Raw genomic sequence first — 14,385 nt, 5'->3', positions numbered from 1 at the left:
AGCCTGTTAGAATGCTCTCCACAGTACATTCTTAGAATTTTTTGAGTGTTTTTGTTGACATTCCAAATATCTTCAAACTCCTAATGAAGTATAGTTGCTCTCTTGCCTTCTTTATTACTGCATTGATATGTTGGGAGCAAGTTCAGTCCTCAGAGATCTTGACACCCAAGAACTTGAAAGTGCTCACTCTCTCCACTTCTGAGAGAGATGACTGGTATGTGCTCCTTCATCTTACCCTTCCTGAAGTCCACAATCAGCTCTTTTGTGTTACTGACATTGAGTACAAGGTTGTTCCTGCGACATCACCCCACCAGTTGGCATATCTCGCTCCTGTATGTCCTCTCGTCACCATCTGAGATTCTACCAACATGGTTGTATCACCAGCAAATTTATAAATGGTATTTGAGCTATGCCTAGCCACACAGTCATGGGTATAGAGAGAGTAGAGCACTAGGCTAAGCACACACCCTTGAGGTGCACCAGTGTTTATCGTCAGCGAGGAGGAGAAAATTATCACCAATCCACACAGATTGTGGTCTTCCAGTTAGGAAGTCGAGGATCCAAGTACAGAGGCCCAGGTTCTGTAACTTATCAATCAGGATTGTGGGAATGATGGTGTTAAGTGCTGAGCTATAGTCGATGAACAGCACCATGACGTAGGTGTTTGTATTGTCCAGGTGGTCTCAGGCTGAGTGAAGAGCCATTGAGATTGCGTCTGCTGTTGACCTCTTGTGGCGATAGGCAAATTGCAATGGGTCCAGGTCCTTGCTGAGGCAGGAGTTCAGTCTAGTCATGGCCAAACTCTCAAAGCATTTCATCACTGTCGACGTGAGCGATAGTCATTAAGGCAGCTCACATTATTTTTCTAGGGTACTGGTATAATTTTTGCCTTTTTCAAGCAAGTTGGAACTCCTGCCCGTAGCAGTGAGAGGTTGAAAATGTCTTTGAATACACCTGTCAGTTGGTTGGTACAAGTTTTCAGAGCCTTACTAGGTACTCTGATGGGACCTTCCGCCTTGCGAAGGTTCACCCTCTTTAAAGACAGCCTAATTCATGCTATTGGGCTTCGCTATGTAGGAAATAACATCTTGCAAACCCTGCCAAAATTGTCATGCATCCAACATCACCTCCAACCTCGTTCAAAACTGTCTCTTCGCCCTTGAAATAGCCCTCGTAAATCATACAGTTACCTGGTTTTCTGGTATTTACCTGGGGTTAACAGACTTGAATGCCACAGATCTAGCCTTCAGCAGACGACGTACCTCCTGGTTCATCCACGGCTTTGGTTTGGGGAATGTACAGCAAATGTTTGTAGGCACACACTCATCCACACAGGTTTTAAAGAAGTCAGCAACAACTGCAGCATACTCATTTAGATTCGTTAGCATTCATTTCAAGAGGTCTAGAATACAAGAGCAGGGATGTGATGCTGAGGCTTTATAAAGCATTGGTGAGACCTCACCTTGAGTATTGTGAACAGTTTTGGGTTGCTCATCTAAGAAAAGATGTGCTGGCATTGGAGAGGGTTCAGAGGAGGTTCACAAGGGTGATTCCGGGAATAAAAGGGTTATCATACGAGGATTTGATGGCTCTGGGTCTGTACTCAGTGCAATTTATAAGGATGGGGGGTATCTCATTGAAACCTTTCGAATGAAGAAAGGCCTAGACAGAATTGATGTGGAAAGAATATTTCCATGGTGGGGGGGGGGGGGGGGTCTAGACAAGAGGACACAGCCTCAGGATAAAGGGCTGTCCATTTAAAACAGATGCAGAGAAATTTCTTTAGCCAGAGGGTGGTGAGTTTGAGGAATTTGTTAACGCAGGCAGCTGTGAAGGCTAGGGTGTTGGGTGTATTTAAGGCAGAGCTTGATAGGTCCTTGATTGGTCACGGCATCAAAAGTTATGGGGAGAAGGCTGAGGAGTGCGACTGAGGAGAAAAAAGGATCAGCCATGATTGAAAGGTGGAGCAGACACGATGGGCCGAATGGCCTAATTCTGGTATGTCTTATGGTCTACATTATTTCCACCACTTCTTCTCTCCATTAAAATCATCATCATTACCTACACGTGATTATATAACTCCCAATATCAAGAACTCTTATTGTTTAGTTAATTGTGGCAGGCCATATTGAAGGACAACGTGTAGAGCATCAATTGTTTTCTTTCCCTTACCTACACTGCTGATTTCCCCAAATTACTAAACAAAGCTGGAAATTTTTTTGGGAAAATGTGATTGCCTGTTAATGATTAGTTTGAAGATTTATAGAAAGTAAAATTAGTGAAAAAAATGATAGGGTAGATGTGGGTAACATCATAGGTTGTCTGCTTGTGGCTGATATAATCAAGAAATGCTTCAGACAATAAGTTTCAAAGGCAATCTCAATGTTGGGAGAAAATATGGGGAGGGAAAGTTGGCAAAGTTGGAGGAATTTGAGGATAGGCAGGTTAAGATAATCACCTCCAAGCAAGAGGGGTACCTTTTTGCATACTGGCATGATATCAGATGCTCAGTAGCAGCTTTAGCAAGCAAAAGCAGAGATTGATAGGTTCTACCATGTAGCCATATGTAGCAATGAAAGGTAAACCATTTATCTTGCTTGTACTTGAAATGAAGCTGGCAGCCAGAGGTACATCAGGATGAAAGAGTATGATTTTGAAGTCATTAAGAATGAAAAGACATTGTTATTTTCTGCAAACTATTTACTTTAAAAAATTGAAAACTTGGAACTGCTAATTCAGGTCCTATTTGTGCATGATTGAGTCTAAGCACTTAGTTTTGAATAGTTACAGATAAAATAACTTTGAAAGTATCTATTACTTCATTGTAAACCAGCATGGGAGGAGAAAGAGAGAAAAAAGTTGGACTAATAAAGCATTGATCTTACAGAATTATTTACTCTGCAGCAATGTAGGACTCAGAGAGCAGCTGAATGCAGAACATGGGTATGCAATTATATTATGAATATATACTTACAACAATATCATGCCTTTTGCTGAGATAGCATTATTAAATCGGCAAGTCATTTTTACTTAAGATCTTTCACTGAAACCAGCTGGAAACTGATATGGATATGAGAGTGGGAGGTGCTTAAACACTATTTCTGAATAAATTTGATCTTTATTTGTTAGAATAAAAGGAGCTTTAGTCAGCATATTAACAACTGTTGCGTCTGGTTAGTACAGCATGTGCTTCAATCACATTCCCTGAAACAGCTGCCTACTCGCTGATATTTTGACCTCATCCACCATATGCTTTTGGCTGTAAAGTGACCCATTTTCCCCCAGAAATACTTTCCCGTTTTGGTACTAGAAGCATTTGATAGCAGCTTTCAATATTTCTGTATTAACAGAAGTATAATTACAAAGCTTTCCCAAGGTATTCTTTCTCTTCTTCCCTATCAGCATTCCCACCCCCCACATTCTCAGTTCACATACATTTAATTAGTCTATTCTAACACTGCAAAATGCCAGTTTTGCATTCTCCATCAGCAACGTTCTTCAGTAAGGAAACTGATCAGTAAATGATTAGTTCAGTTGTTCTGTAATGGCCCCTACAGCCTCATTTAATGGATCATTAATACACTTGTCAGTGCTCTGTAACTTCAACTTAGTTTGTTAACTCATGGTAAATCAGAACAAATATGAATGGAACTTTTGGGGCAAAGGAGATTACTGTTACAAATATTTAAGAAATGTTTAACAACACACACCAGTTCTCGTGGAAAGGGTGAGCAATTTCAAGTTCCTAGGTGCCAACATCTCCAAGGATCTATCCTGGACCCAATTTATCGATGCAGTGACAAAGAAGGTATGACAGTAGCTATATTTCATCAGAAGTTTGAGGAAATCTGATATGTCATCAAAGCCACTTGCAAATTTCTACAGATGTACCATGGGGAGCATTCAAACTGGCTGTATCACCCTGTGGTATGGGGGTGGAGAGAGATACTGCACAGGATCGAAAGAAGCTGCAGGAAGTTGTAAACTCAGTCAACTTCATCATGGGCACCGGTCTCCCCAGTATTGGGGAACGATGCCTCAAAAAAGGTGGTATTCATCAAAGACTCCCATCACCCACACATGCCCTCTTCTCATTGCTACCATCAGGGAGGAGGTACAGGAACCTGAAGGCACACACTCAATGATTCAGGAACAGCTTCTTCCCCTCTGCTATCAGATATCTGACTGAACATTGAACCCATGAACACTACCTCACTACTTATTTAAATATTATAATACAAATATTGTGTGTGTGTGAACACACACATATTCATTATATATATATGTGTGTGTGTGTTGCAATGTACCGTTGTTGCACAACAGCGAATTTCACGACATACGCTGGTGATACTAAATCTGATTCTAAATATTATACCATCACATGGGTTACAATTCAAGAATATGACTTGTCCCAGATAAACACACCAACTCCTGGAATAATCTCCCAAACAATTTCATTTGTAATCCAAGTGCATAAGATATTACACCCAATAACATTCCTTCTCTTAATTAAGTTTTCCATATAATTCAAGTTAACTTAGTTCTTGTGTTAGAATGGTTTGAATATAAAGCAACATGTAAATCCCATTTCCTCATGTCCTTTCCATGACGTATTCCCACTCAACATTTTTAAACACAGGCCTGAACATCCCAAAACACTTTACCACAAAAACAGAAAGAAACTACACACCAAAAAGGAGCATAGTGGTTGCATTTCCACAGGATGTAGAATAAACATGAACTGGACAAAAAGTACCCAACCTCAAAATTGTTTATATTATCAACACTAGAGAAATGTACAAGTATTAAGTTAATTCTCATTTCTGAAATGCTAAATGCTAATCTGTCAGATGCAATGACAGTTATGAAGAGTATAAAACTAAGAACATATTGCAAATTTTCTATTTTGTCCTTATTGTTACCAGAGCCCCACCACCTCAAAAAGCTTTATTTCAAATTACAGATTTGAAGACAAAGTTGGTCAATATCCCCAAAAAAATTAGAGACTTCTGAAAGAATAATAGTTTTCCAATTACCTCCAAAACACAACATTTTGCACATTTTAATTATTACTAGAAGTAACTGTACTTTTAGTTGCTTCAAGTCCAAGTACTGGAATTACAAAATAACATGGCCTTTTAATTTATCATTCCTCCTTTGAAATACTTCAAAGACTGCATTAGTCTGAAACATTGGCTGTATTATTTCCTCTATTAAAAATACAAGTGCTGCTGCCAAGGGGACAGAACTAAGAAAGAGAATTACATAAGCTAGCTCAAGTCATAAAGCAAGCAATGGCATCTAAAACTGACTAATGAATAGGAAGCCATGAGCACCTGCTCAAAATAAGGAACCAAAGCAAACCAGTGGAAAACAAGATGCTGTGTGATTTACAACTAAAATCCTGATTGGGTAATGAGCTATTTCAAAGGGTTTTGGAAATGTGCTATAGGAGGAGAAGAATGAAGACTCCCATTCATATCCACCCTTCACAAAATTTTAATGTCCCAACATGCTTTATAGTAGCTTGTGTTTTCTGAACTATAGTCAACATTGTAAGGTAAGAAATCATTAAATGGTTCTAGTAATTCCAACATCATTTTGTATAACACAGAATATCACTTCGGTTACATAATGGATCTCAGCAAGGCATTTAACAAGGTACCACATGCAAGGCTTATTGAGAAAGTAAGGAGGCATGGGATGCAAGGAGATATTGCTTTGTGGATCCAGAACTGGCTTGCTCACAGAAGGCAAAGAGTGGTTGTAGACCGGTCATATTCTGCATGGAGGTCGGTAACCAGTGGTGTGCCTCAGGGATCTGTTCTGGCACCGCTGCTCTTTGTGATTTTTATAAATGACCAGGATGAGAAAGTGGAGGGATGGGTTAGTAAATATGCCTATGACATAAAGGTTGGGGGTGTTGTGGACAGTGTGGAGGGCTGTCAGAGGTTACAGTGGGACATTGATAAGATCCAAAACTGGGCTGAGAAGTGGCAGATGGAGTTCAACCCAGATAATTGTGAGGTGATTCATTTTGGTTGGTCAAATATGATGGCAGAATATAGTTGTTACGTACTCGTGACACGTGACAGTGGTACCCTTGTCACATGACTGGGATTGAAGCTATACTGGACTTGAGGTAATGGGTCTTGTGATGGTGGAGTGACGTCATTTTCTAACCAGTAGAGGTCATGTGACAGTTTTATTTTACAGGGTATAAAAGGAGGACCCCTCCCTGTGAAGAGGGGCAGTTCGTGGCTGGATTTGCCATATTGACTTCATGCCACTGCGTGATTTAATGTTTTGACGCAGTTTAGTTGAAAGATGAAGTTTTATCTAATGCCTAAAGTTTAAAAGGTCATTGCCAGCAGTTTCTCTACAATACTGCTAGTTGAGAATCAGTGGAGAGTGAAGATCGGAGTTCGGGAGTTAAAGATCGAGGAGAATCGATTTCGACGGTGAAACAGGTTCGACCTTGTTTGATCCTTATTCGGAAGGAATTCGTTGACTGTTCTCGTGTTAATCCCATTGGGAATAGTTCTGTAAAGGAAAGGTCAGTGCCTTTAAGCCATTTCGTTTCGTAAATTCTTTGTGGGAAAAAGTTCGATCTTGGGAACCGAAGCAACACGACAGAAAAGAGAATTTAAATCGTCTTAAAAAGTCTCTACCTTAAATGGACCATGAGCATTTTTAACTTTTGGCAATACTACTTTGAAGAACTGTTTTTGCAACATCGCTTTAAGAACTGTTCAAGCTGCCGCACAGCAGCTGACTTCCGGTTACGTCAGTGATTTGTTTACTTTTGGGGGGGGTTTTCAGTGTTTAATAAACATGTTATTTGTTATATAAACCCCTGCCTAACTCATATATTTATTGTTGCCTGAATCCGTAACATAGTATTAATGGTAAGACTCTTGGCAGTGTGGAGGATCAGAGGGATCTTGGGGTCCGAGTCCATAGGACACTCAAAACTGCTGCACAGGTTGACTCAGGGGTTAAGAGAGCATATAGTGCATTGGCCTTCATCAATCGTGGGATTGAGTTTAAGAGCTGAGAGGTAATGTTGCAGCTATTTAGGACCCTAGTTGGACCCCACTTGGAGTACTGTGCTCAATTCTAGTCGCCTCACTACAGGAAGGATGTGGAAACTACAGAAAAGGTGCAGAGGAGATCTACAAGGATGTTGCCTGGATTGGGGAGCATGCCTTAAGAGAATAGGTTAAGTGAACTCGGCCTTTTCTCCTTGGAGCGACAGAGGATGAGAGGTGACCTGATAGAGGTGTATAAGATGATGAGAGGCATGGATCGTGTTGATGGTCAAAGGCTTTCTCCAGTGCTGGAATGGATAGCACGAGGGGGCACAGTTTTAAAGTGCTTGGAAGTAGGAACAGAGGAGATGTCAGGGGTAAGTTTTTTACTCAGAGAGTAGTGAGTGCGTGGAATGGGCTGCCAGCAACGGTGGTGGAGGCGGATACGATAGGGTCTTTTAAGAGACTCCTGGACAGGTACATGGAAGTCAGAAAAATAGAGGGCCATGGGTAACCCTAGGTAATTTCTATGATAAGGACATATTCGGCACAGTTTTGTGGGCCGAAGGGCCTGTATTGTGCTGTAGGTTTTCTATGTTTCTAATCCATCTGATGCTATGTGAATATTGGTAAATTTTACTTGCAAGTTAATGAAGGATCTGTAGATATTAGCTTTGATGAAAATGTAAACATCGTTAATTCTTTCTTTATTGTCCCTTATAAATAGGAGAAAAAAACATTATAACCGATCAGTACATGACAAATGGTATTTAGTGATACTAGTAAATTTTATGGCCATGTCTTCACTAATTTTAGAAAAATATTTTAAATAACTGGAGAAATTGGTTACTGGAAGCAAACACCACAAGGAATTGCATATTATTAGCTTATTTGTAAGAGACCCATAAAGGCGATTTCTAAAGCAAATTTTGCTTTATCTGGCTTTACATAGTGGGTAGAATACACCGTTGTTCAATTAGCTAGTCCCATTACACAGGAATAATTCCAGATCGCTCAAATCTCAAAAGTGGTGCTCTGTTCTCTCACCCAGTCACCACACACTATTGCATAATTTCATTGTTTACGTAAAATGCTTATAAAAGGGATTCAAAATTATACAGGATGTTGGCACAGAGAATAAACTACTACCAGCATGTTAGTCAAAACTTACTATATGTCTTTAAAGAACAATCAAATTTGACCCATTCAGCAGCATTATTTTCCTTGAGTTGAGTTCAGTTTCTTATTTGTTTTTCAAAACAAGCATTTGTTTCTTCCTGCTTTTAATTTAAAGACATATAGTAAGTTTTGACTAAAATGTTAAGTATGTTTTGACTAAATTAAGTATGTTTGACTAAAGAGCAAACATACCCTTAATGATCCCAAGGAGCTTTTCCTGCACTATTCAGTACTGCTCTTTTTCATGTACTCCCATCACCCTGGCCTCAAAAGACTTGCACTCCAAATTTAAAACATTTTCAAAATCAGTTTAAATAGTTGATTGTGGTGAACTTCCTTACCACTGGAAGAGTTATCAGAAATACTTTATATCATACTGACTACAGTTTACATGCCATTACTTCCAACCACTAAAAGTTTCAAAGCCATAACATGCACCTGGTCAACTTCTCCACTGCTCTATATTTGAGTAATATTGTTTGACTGAGCATGCTCCTTTGTTTCAATAATGCATTACAGGTTATATGTCTTGCATAATCATGCCATCAAGTCATAGCTGCATGCCTCACTAAAGTAAAAACAAAACTAAGAGTACACAAGTTTATTCCTGGTTCTGTGTTTTCCTTAGACGTAGCTGAGGCCTACCTGGAAGAATGGAACTAGAGTTCAAAGTGTTTCTCACCATAAACACACACACAAACAGCTTATTTTTGGAGCAGCACCTGCACCTTCCTCTGGCAAAAAGCTATGGATCAGGTGCTGCAAGACTGCCTGTCACTTTTGTTACCTGGATGAGATCATTGTTACCAATAAGGATGGCAAGGAGCATCTCCAAAATCTCAAGACAGTGTTAAAAAATTAGAACAAGTCCTACAGAAGGGTTTCGGCCCAAAACGACTGTACTTTTTTTCCCATAGATACGGCCTGGCCTGCTGAGTTCCTCCAGCATTTTCTGTGTGTTGTTTAGAAGATTATGGGCTCAAAGCATGACACAACAAGCCTGAATTCTTTTAAACCATGCATCGCTTACTGTATCACACCATTGATGCACAAGTGGGTTGAGAAAAGTCAAGCAGTGGTGGATGCCCCAAGGCCAAAGGACGTGTTAGTTACGGTCCATTTTGGGATTTGTCAATTACTAGAACAGGTTCCTGCCAAACCTGGCTTCTGTGCTCCACTCATTACTACAGATCGGGAAGAAATGGCAACGGACAAAGCAGTGTGAGGTAGCTTTCCACAAGACAAAGGAAATGGTGATGTACTCACTGCACTCACACATTATGATCCACATTGTCCAGTGAAGCTTGTCTGTGACACCTCACCTCATGGTATGGGTGCAGTCATGTCACATGTTATGAGTGATGGAAGTCATAGCCTTTGCTTCATGCTCCCACACCACTGCAGAGAAAAATTACGCAGATTGACAGAGAGGCCTAGCTTGGGGTATAAAATGTTTACTAGTATCTGTATGGGAGAGAGGTCACCCTCATTACTGATCATCAACCACCCGTGTTCATTTTCAATCCAGAGAAGAGTGTTTCATTGACAACAGCAGCACAAATTCAGAGATGGGCTCTGTTTCTGGCAGGACACAATTATAAGATCAAATTTAAAAGGAGACCTATTCATGGAAAAACTGATGGATTGTCCTATTTATCCTTGGAAAAGGAAATATCTGAAAAATTTACAAAAGAGGACACTTCTCTTGCTGTATTCTCCCTATAATGGCAGAGATGATTCAAAGGGAAACAGAAAATATCCCACAGCAGAAATTCCAGTTTTGCCATTTTCACTAGCACCAGGATGAATTTGCCTTTGATGGGAATTGTCTTACATGGGGATTGAGAGCTGTTGTACCATCCAAGCTGAGAGCTAACAAGTGCTGGCGGAGCTGCATGCTGGTCATCTAGGTGTGGTCAAAATGAAAGCACTGACTTGAAACTTTGTCTGGTGGCTTGGGATAGATCAGCAGATTGAGCAGCTAGCCACGCAAGGTTCAGATGTCAACACGTCCAGAAGAAAGTTACCCAGAACCACTTCCTGCAGTCCCAAAGTCAACTCCCACAAGCACCCTGCAGGAGGTCCCAGAACTTGAGACTGCTTCCACAGCCACAAGTCTCACCCTGTGACCCTTCACCCTCTTGTCAGTAAAGATGTTCCCACATAAGAGTAAGAAATCTTCCACAATGACTAACTATTTAGGACTGAATGGAGTTTATAACTAAGCAGGGAGGAGTGCTGTGTATTTAATATTTCAGTAGTATTTGAGTGATATTATAAATATTGTTTTATTAAGTATTCTTTGTTTAAATACTTCATTACAGGTTATATGTAAAAGTACGTGAATGGCATACATCATCATGCCGCCACATCATATGTGTGCCCCTCACTAAAGTAAAAATGAAAACAAGAGTACACAAGTTAATTCCCAGCTCCATGATTTTCTTTCAATTACTTTTATGTTTTGGAGTCACAAAACATAACAGTCTTCCAGTTTCTCAAGACTTCTAATTCCCCAACACACCATGCTCTGCATACCTTTTACCTCCTCCCCCTCAAATAAAGGATTGAATTTTGAGAAGATGCAAAGCCCTTTGAACTTACTCTTCTAGTCAGCAATTGTTTATCTGATTTGAAACCTCTTCTCCCAGAAACCTTTCATATCCTTGCTCATCAAAAAATTAACTTTATATTCAAAATATTCAAAGACTACTTTCAGTGCTCTTTGAGGAACAGAATTCCAGAAAAGCACAGACCCCAGGAAAAATTGTGTCTCATCCATTTTAAGTGAGAAATTCCTTATTTTAAAATAGTGACCACAGGGTTTAGATTTTCCCACAAAAGAAAATATTTTTTCACACCCAACTTATCAAGACTTCTCAGGGTCTTACATTTCAATCAAGTCCTCAAACTCTAGCAGATAGAAAGCAAGCTTATGCAACCTTCCTTCAAAACAACATATACGTGCCTAGAATTAGCTTGGTAATTGTTGTCTGAATTGCATTTAATTCTCCTTAAAATCAATACTGTACACTGCACTCCAGATGTGTTCCCAATCTAGGTGATGCATATCTAACCAATTGTCTTCAATTCCTCTCAAAATAACCACATTGTCAGCTTTCCTATTAACTTGCTACATCTGCATTACATCTCAGCTTTTGAGAATTGCACCTACAATTAAGTAGTGTGTAAATTCTGTTTCTTATCTCCTTCCTTCTCAAACAAAGTTGTCACATTTGCTAGTGACCAATCTAATTGAACCTTTCCCAGTCAACAGGATTCTAGAAGATCAAAACCAATGCACCTCCTTTGTCTTTTATGATCTTAGGAAGAAGTGCATCTGGGCCCAGAGACTTGTCACTTCAGTCCTGAGAAGTTGTTTATCCTGCTTTGCGTGAAGCATTGGAGCTGGTGGTCTCTATCCATGCAGGTTTATATTTTAACCAGTACTAAGAAAACATGGCACATTTTAATCATTTACTGTCTCGATCTTCAACTTGTAACAACCATTCCTTTTGCACTCGCCACCGCTCTCCATTCATAACAATGTAAAACATTTAAAGACTCTACATGCTCTTGTATCAACACTGTGCCCAGCCATCAGCTTGACAGACCTCCCTTACTACAGCAACACACACAAAATGCTGGTGGAACTCCTGCTGGAGTAATGAGGGTTAACTCTAGAGGGCAAACAGTATCAATGGAAATGAACAAACAGTTGACATTATAAGCCAAGACCCTTCATCAGTCCTGAAACATCCATTGATACTACCTGACCTCCACAGTTCCTCCAGCATTTTGTGCGTGTTGCTCTGGATTTCCAGCATCTGCAGGATTCCTTGCGTCCACCATTATCAGATCCACATTCTGAACCCATGACGGCATGCGACCAGTCAAAGTTACTCTTAAAAGTACATCAAGATTAACAGAATAGTTCCAAGTACATTACATACGTACCGGTACTTAGGTACTTTAATCACTGATACCTTCCAACAAGAACTGGGCCAGTTGCAGATATCACTTATACTTTCTCAATTTATATATATATATAGATATAATGAATCTGATGCCCACAAAATAAACAACCGGCTTGTGGATGAAAAACATCCTTAAGTCGGTTATTATTACTTTACAAATTATCTTTATATTGGAATTTATAACCGCACGTTTATAAATAACTTGATTATATGTGGACCGCGCTAATGGATGGGGTGGTAGAGCCAGATTAAAGGCTTGTTAGGATGGGAATACTAGCTACAGACATTTGTAATAGCCCAGGGTGTGCTGTATTGACGGGGATGAACCATATAACATGAAAATCTAATAGATGAAAGCCACCAAGGGTATCCTAACTTTCTAAATGTGGGGTTCGTCTGCAAGTTGTGGATGATTTATGAGAATAGTTCTGAGGTTTGATCGGCAGGGCTGTGTTGGTGCACGATCCACCACTGACCTGGTGAGCCGGCCTGCAGCCTCCCCGTTACCTTCACGAACTGATTGAGAAGAGTTGGTTCCGACATTCCCGCCGAGTGGCCGCAGCCGCCAAGCGACCCGACACACGGGGCAAGCTTGGCGCCACGCCACACTGTTCCTGCAGCCACCTAACAACCAGACTAAACTACATGAACATAAATAAGCCAGCAGCTCACCGCCGACTAAAAAAGGCCGCAGCTTGACGGCCAACTAGACCCCACATCCCGCTCTCCGCTCACAACAAACAGACGGTGTTCACAGCCAATCACCACTCTACGCTCCAACGGCTCGACCAATGGCCATCCGTTTTATTATGAGGTGAGCAAGTTTAGGCATTGCCAATCGAGCTCCAAGCTATCTCACTTGCCGTTAAAGGGACAGGCAATGCGATCTGACACCGATATCGTCGTTCGGCTTTGTCCTTGAGTTCAGGATGCGCGGTTGTCAGTCTTTCCAAAAGTGTACATGTTGTCAATTAAACATCAAACGTGGCTGGCGTGAAAGGCACTGAGATTAACGTGCGATGGAGCAGTCAGCTTGATGGTTAAATTGCCTTTTTCATAAAGGGTTAAGTACACAGGTTCCTCACAAATCACCCATACAGACCCTCACGCATCCCCACCTTTTAATAAAAATCACATTTGATCTCCCACAAAACCATTTCTTACTACGATTATAAAAGGTCTTTATGAAACTACACACGTTGGATTGGATGTCGAGGCTTTGGAGAGGGTGCAGAAGAGGTTTACCAGGATGTTCCCTGGATTAGAGGGCATGTGACATACAAACTTGTATTCCCTGGAGTGGTGGAGGCTGAATGAAGGTTTACAAGATTACGAGAAGCATAGATAGAATCGACAGAGGGTATCTTTTTCCCTGGGTTGGAATGTCTAATACTGGAGGGCATTTATTTGAGGTGAGAGGGGGTGATTTTAAAGTAGAAGTAAGGGGCAAGGTTTTTTTTACACAAAGAGTGGTAGCTGCCTGGGGGGAGGTAGAGGCAGATTCTGTACATTAGGGACTTTTCAGAGAAGTTTAGATAGGCAGATGAATGTAGGATATGTACATTGTGTAAGCAGAAGAGATTAATATAGTTGGTCATTTGATTACTAATTTAATTGGTTCAACACAACATTGGGGCCTGTCCCTGTTCTATGTAACATTTGGTTTGCTTGGCTAAAAAGGATGTAGTTATTGTGGCGGGAGTGAGTTGAAGCTTTATCAGATGGGTGTCTGGGATGGCACATTGGTCACACAAAGTCAACTCAAAGAATGAGAAGTGACTTCATTGAAATACATAGCATGTTACAGATGGCTCAAAATGACAGATATTCCCCCCCTCCTCCCACCCCGTTAAGAGTCCAGATCTTTTGGATATTGGAGAGGCATAATATGATTAGGAATTTTGGAGAGGCATAATATAATATGATTAGGAATAGTCAGCATGGCTTTGTGAAAGGCAGGTCGTGCCTTACGAGCCTGATTGAATTTTTTGAGGATGTGACTAAACATATTGCTGAAGGAAGAGCCATAGATGTATTGTATATTGATTTCAGCAAGGCATTTGATAAGGTACCCCATGCAAGGCTTATTGACAAAGTAAGGAGGCATGGGATCCAAGGGGACATTGTTTTGTGGATCGAGAACTGGCTTGTCCACAGAAGACAAAGAGTGGTTGTAGATGGGTCATGTTCTGCATGGA

At 40.6% G+C, this 14,385-nt stretch overlaps 1 protein-coding gene across 2 annotated transcripts in view; it reads right to left on the bottom strand.

Moving 5' to 3' along the window:
- Positions 1-12,936, bottom strand: part of klhdc10 (kelch domain containing 10) — a 47,658-nt gene extending 34,722 nt beyond the window's left edge. For both annotated transcript variants that reach the window (XM_073066829.1, XM_073066831.1), the window contains exon 1: positions 12,664-12,936. In XM_073066829.1, coding sequence (XP_072922930.1) covers positions 12,664-12,730 — 67 coding nt within the window. In that variant the 5' untranslated portion in view covers positions 12,731-12,936. The remainder of the gene's footprint in view (positions 1-12,663) is intronic.
- Positions 12,937-14,385: the final 1,449 nt, after the last annotated feature.

This window comes from Hemitrygon akajei, chromosome 14, assembly GCF_048418815.1.
Source record: "Hemitrygon akajei chromosome 14, sHemAka1.3, whole genome shotgun sequence".
Taxonomy (NCBI): domain Eukaryota; kingdom Metazoa; phylum Chordata; class Chondrichthyes; order Myliobatiformes; family Dasyatidae; genus Hemitrygon; species Hemitrygon akajei.
This window is presented reverse-complemented; position numbering and strand designations above follow the sequence as displayed.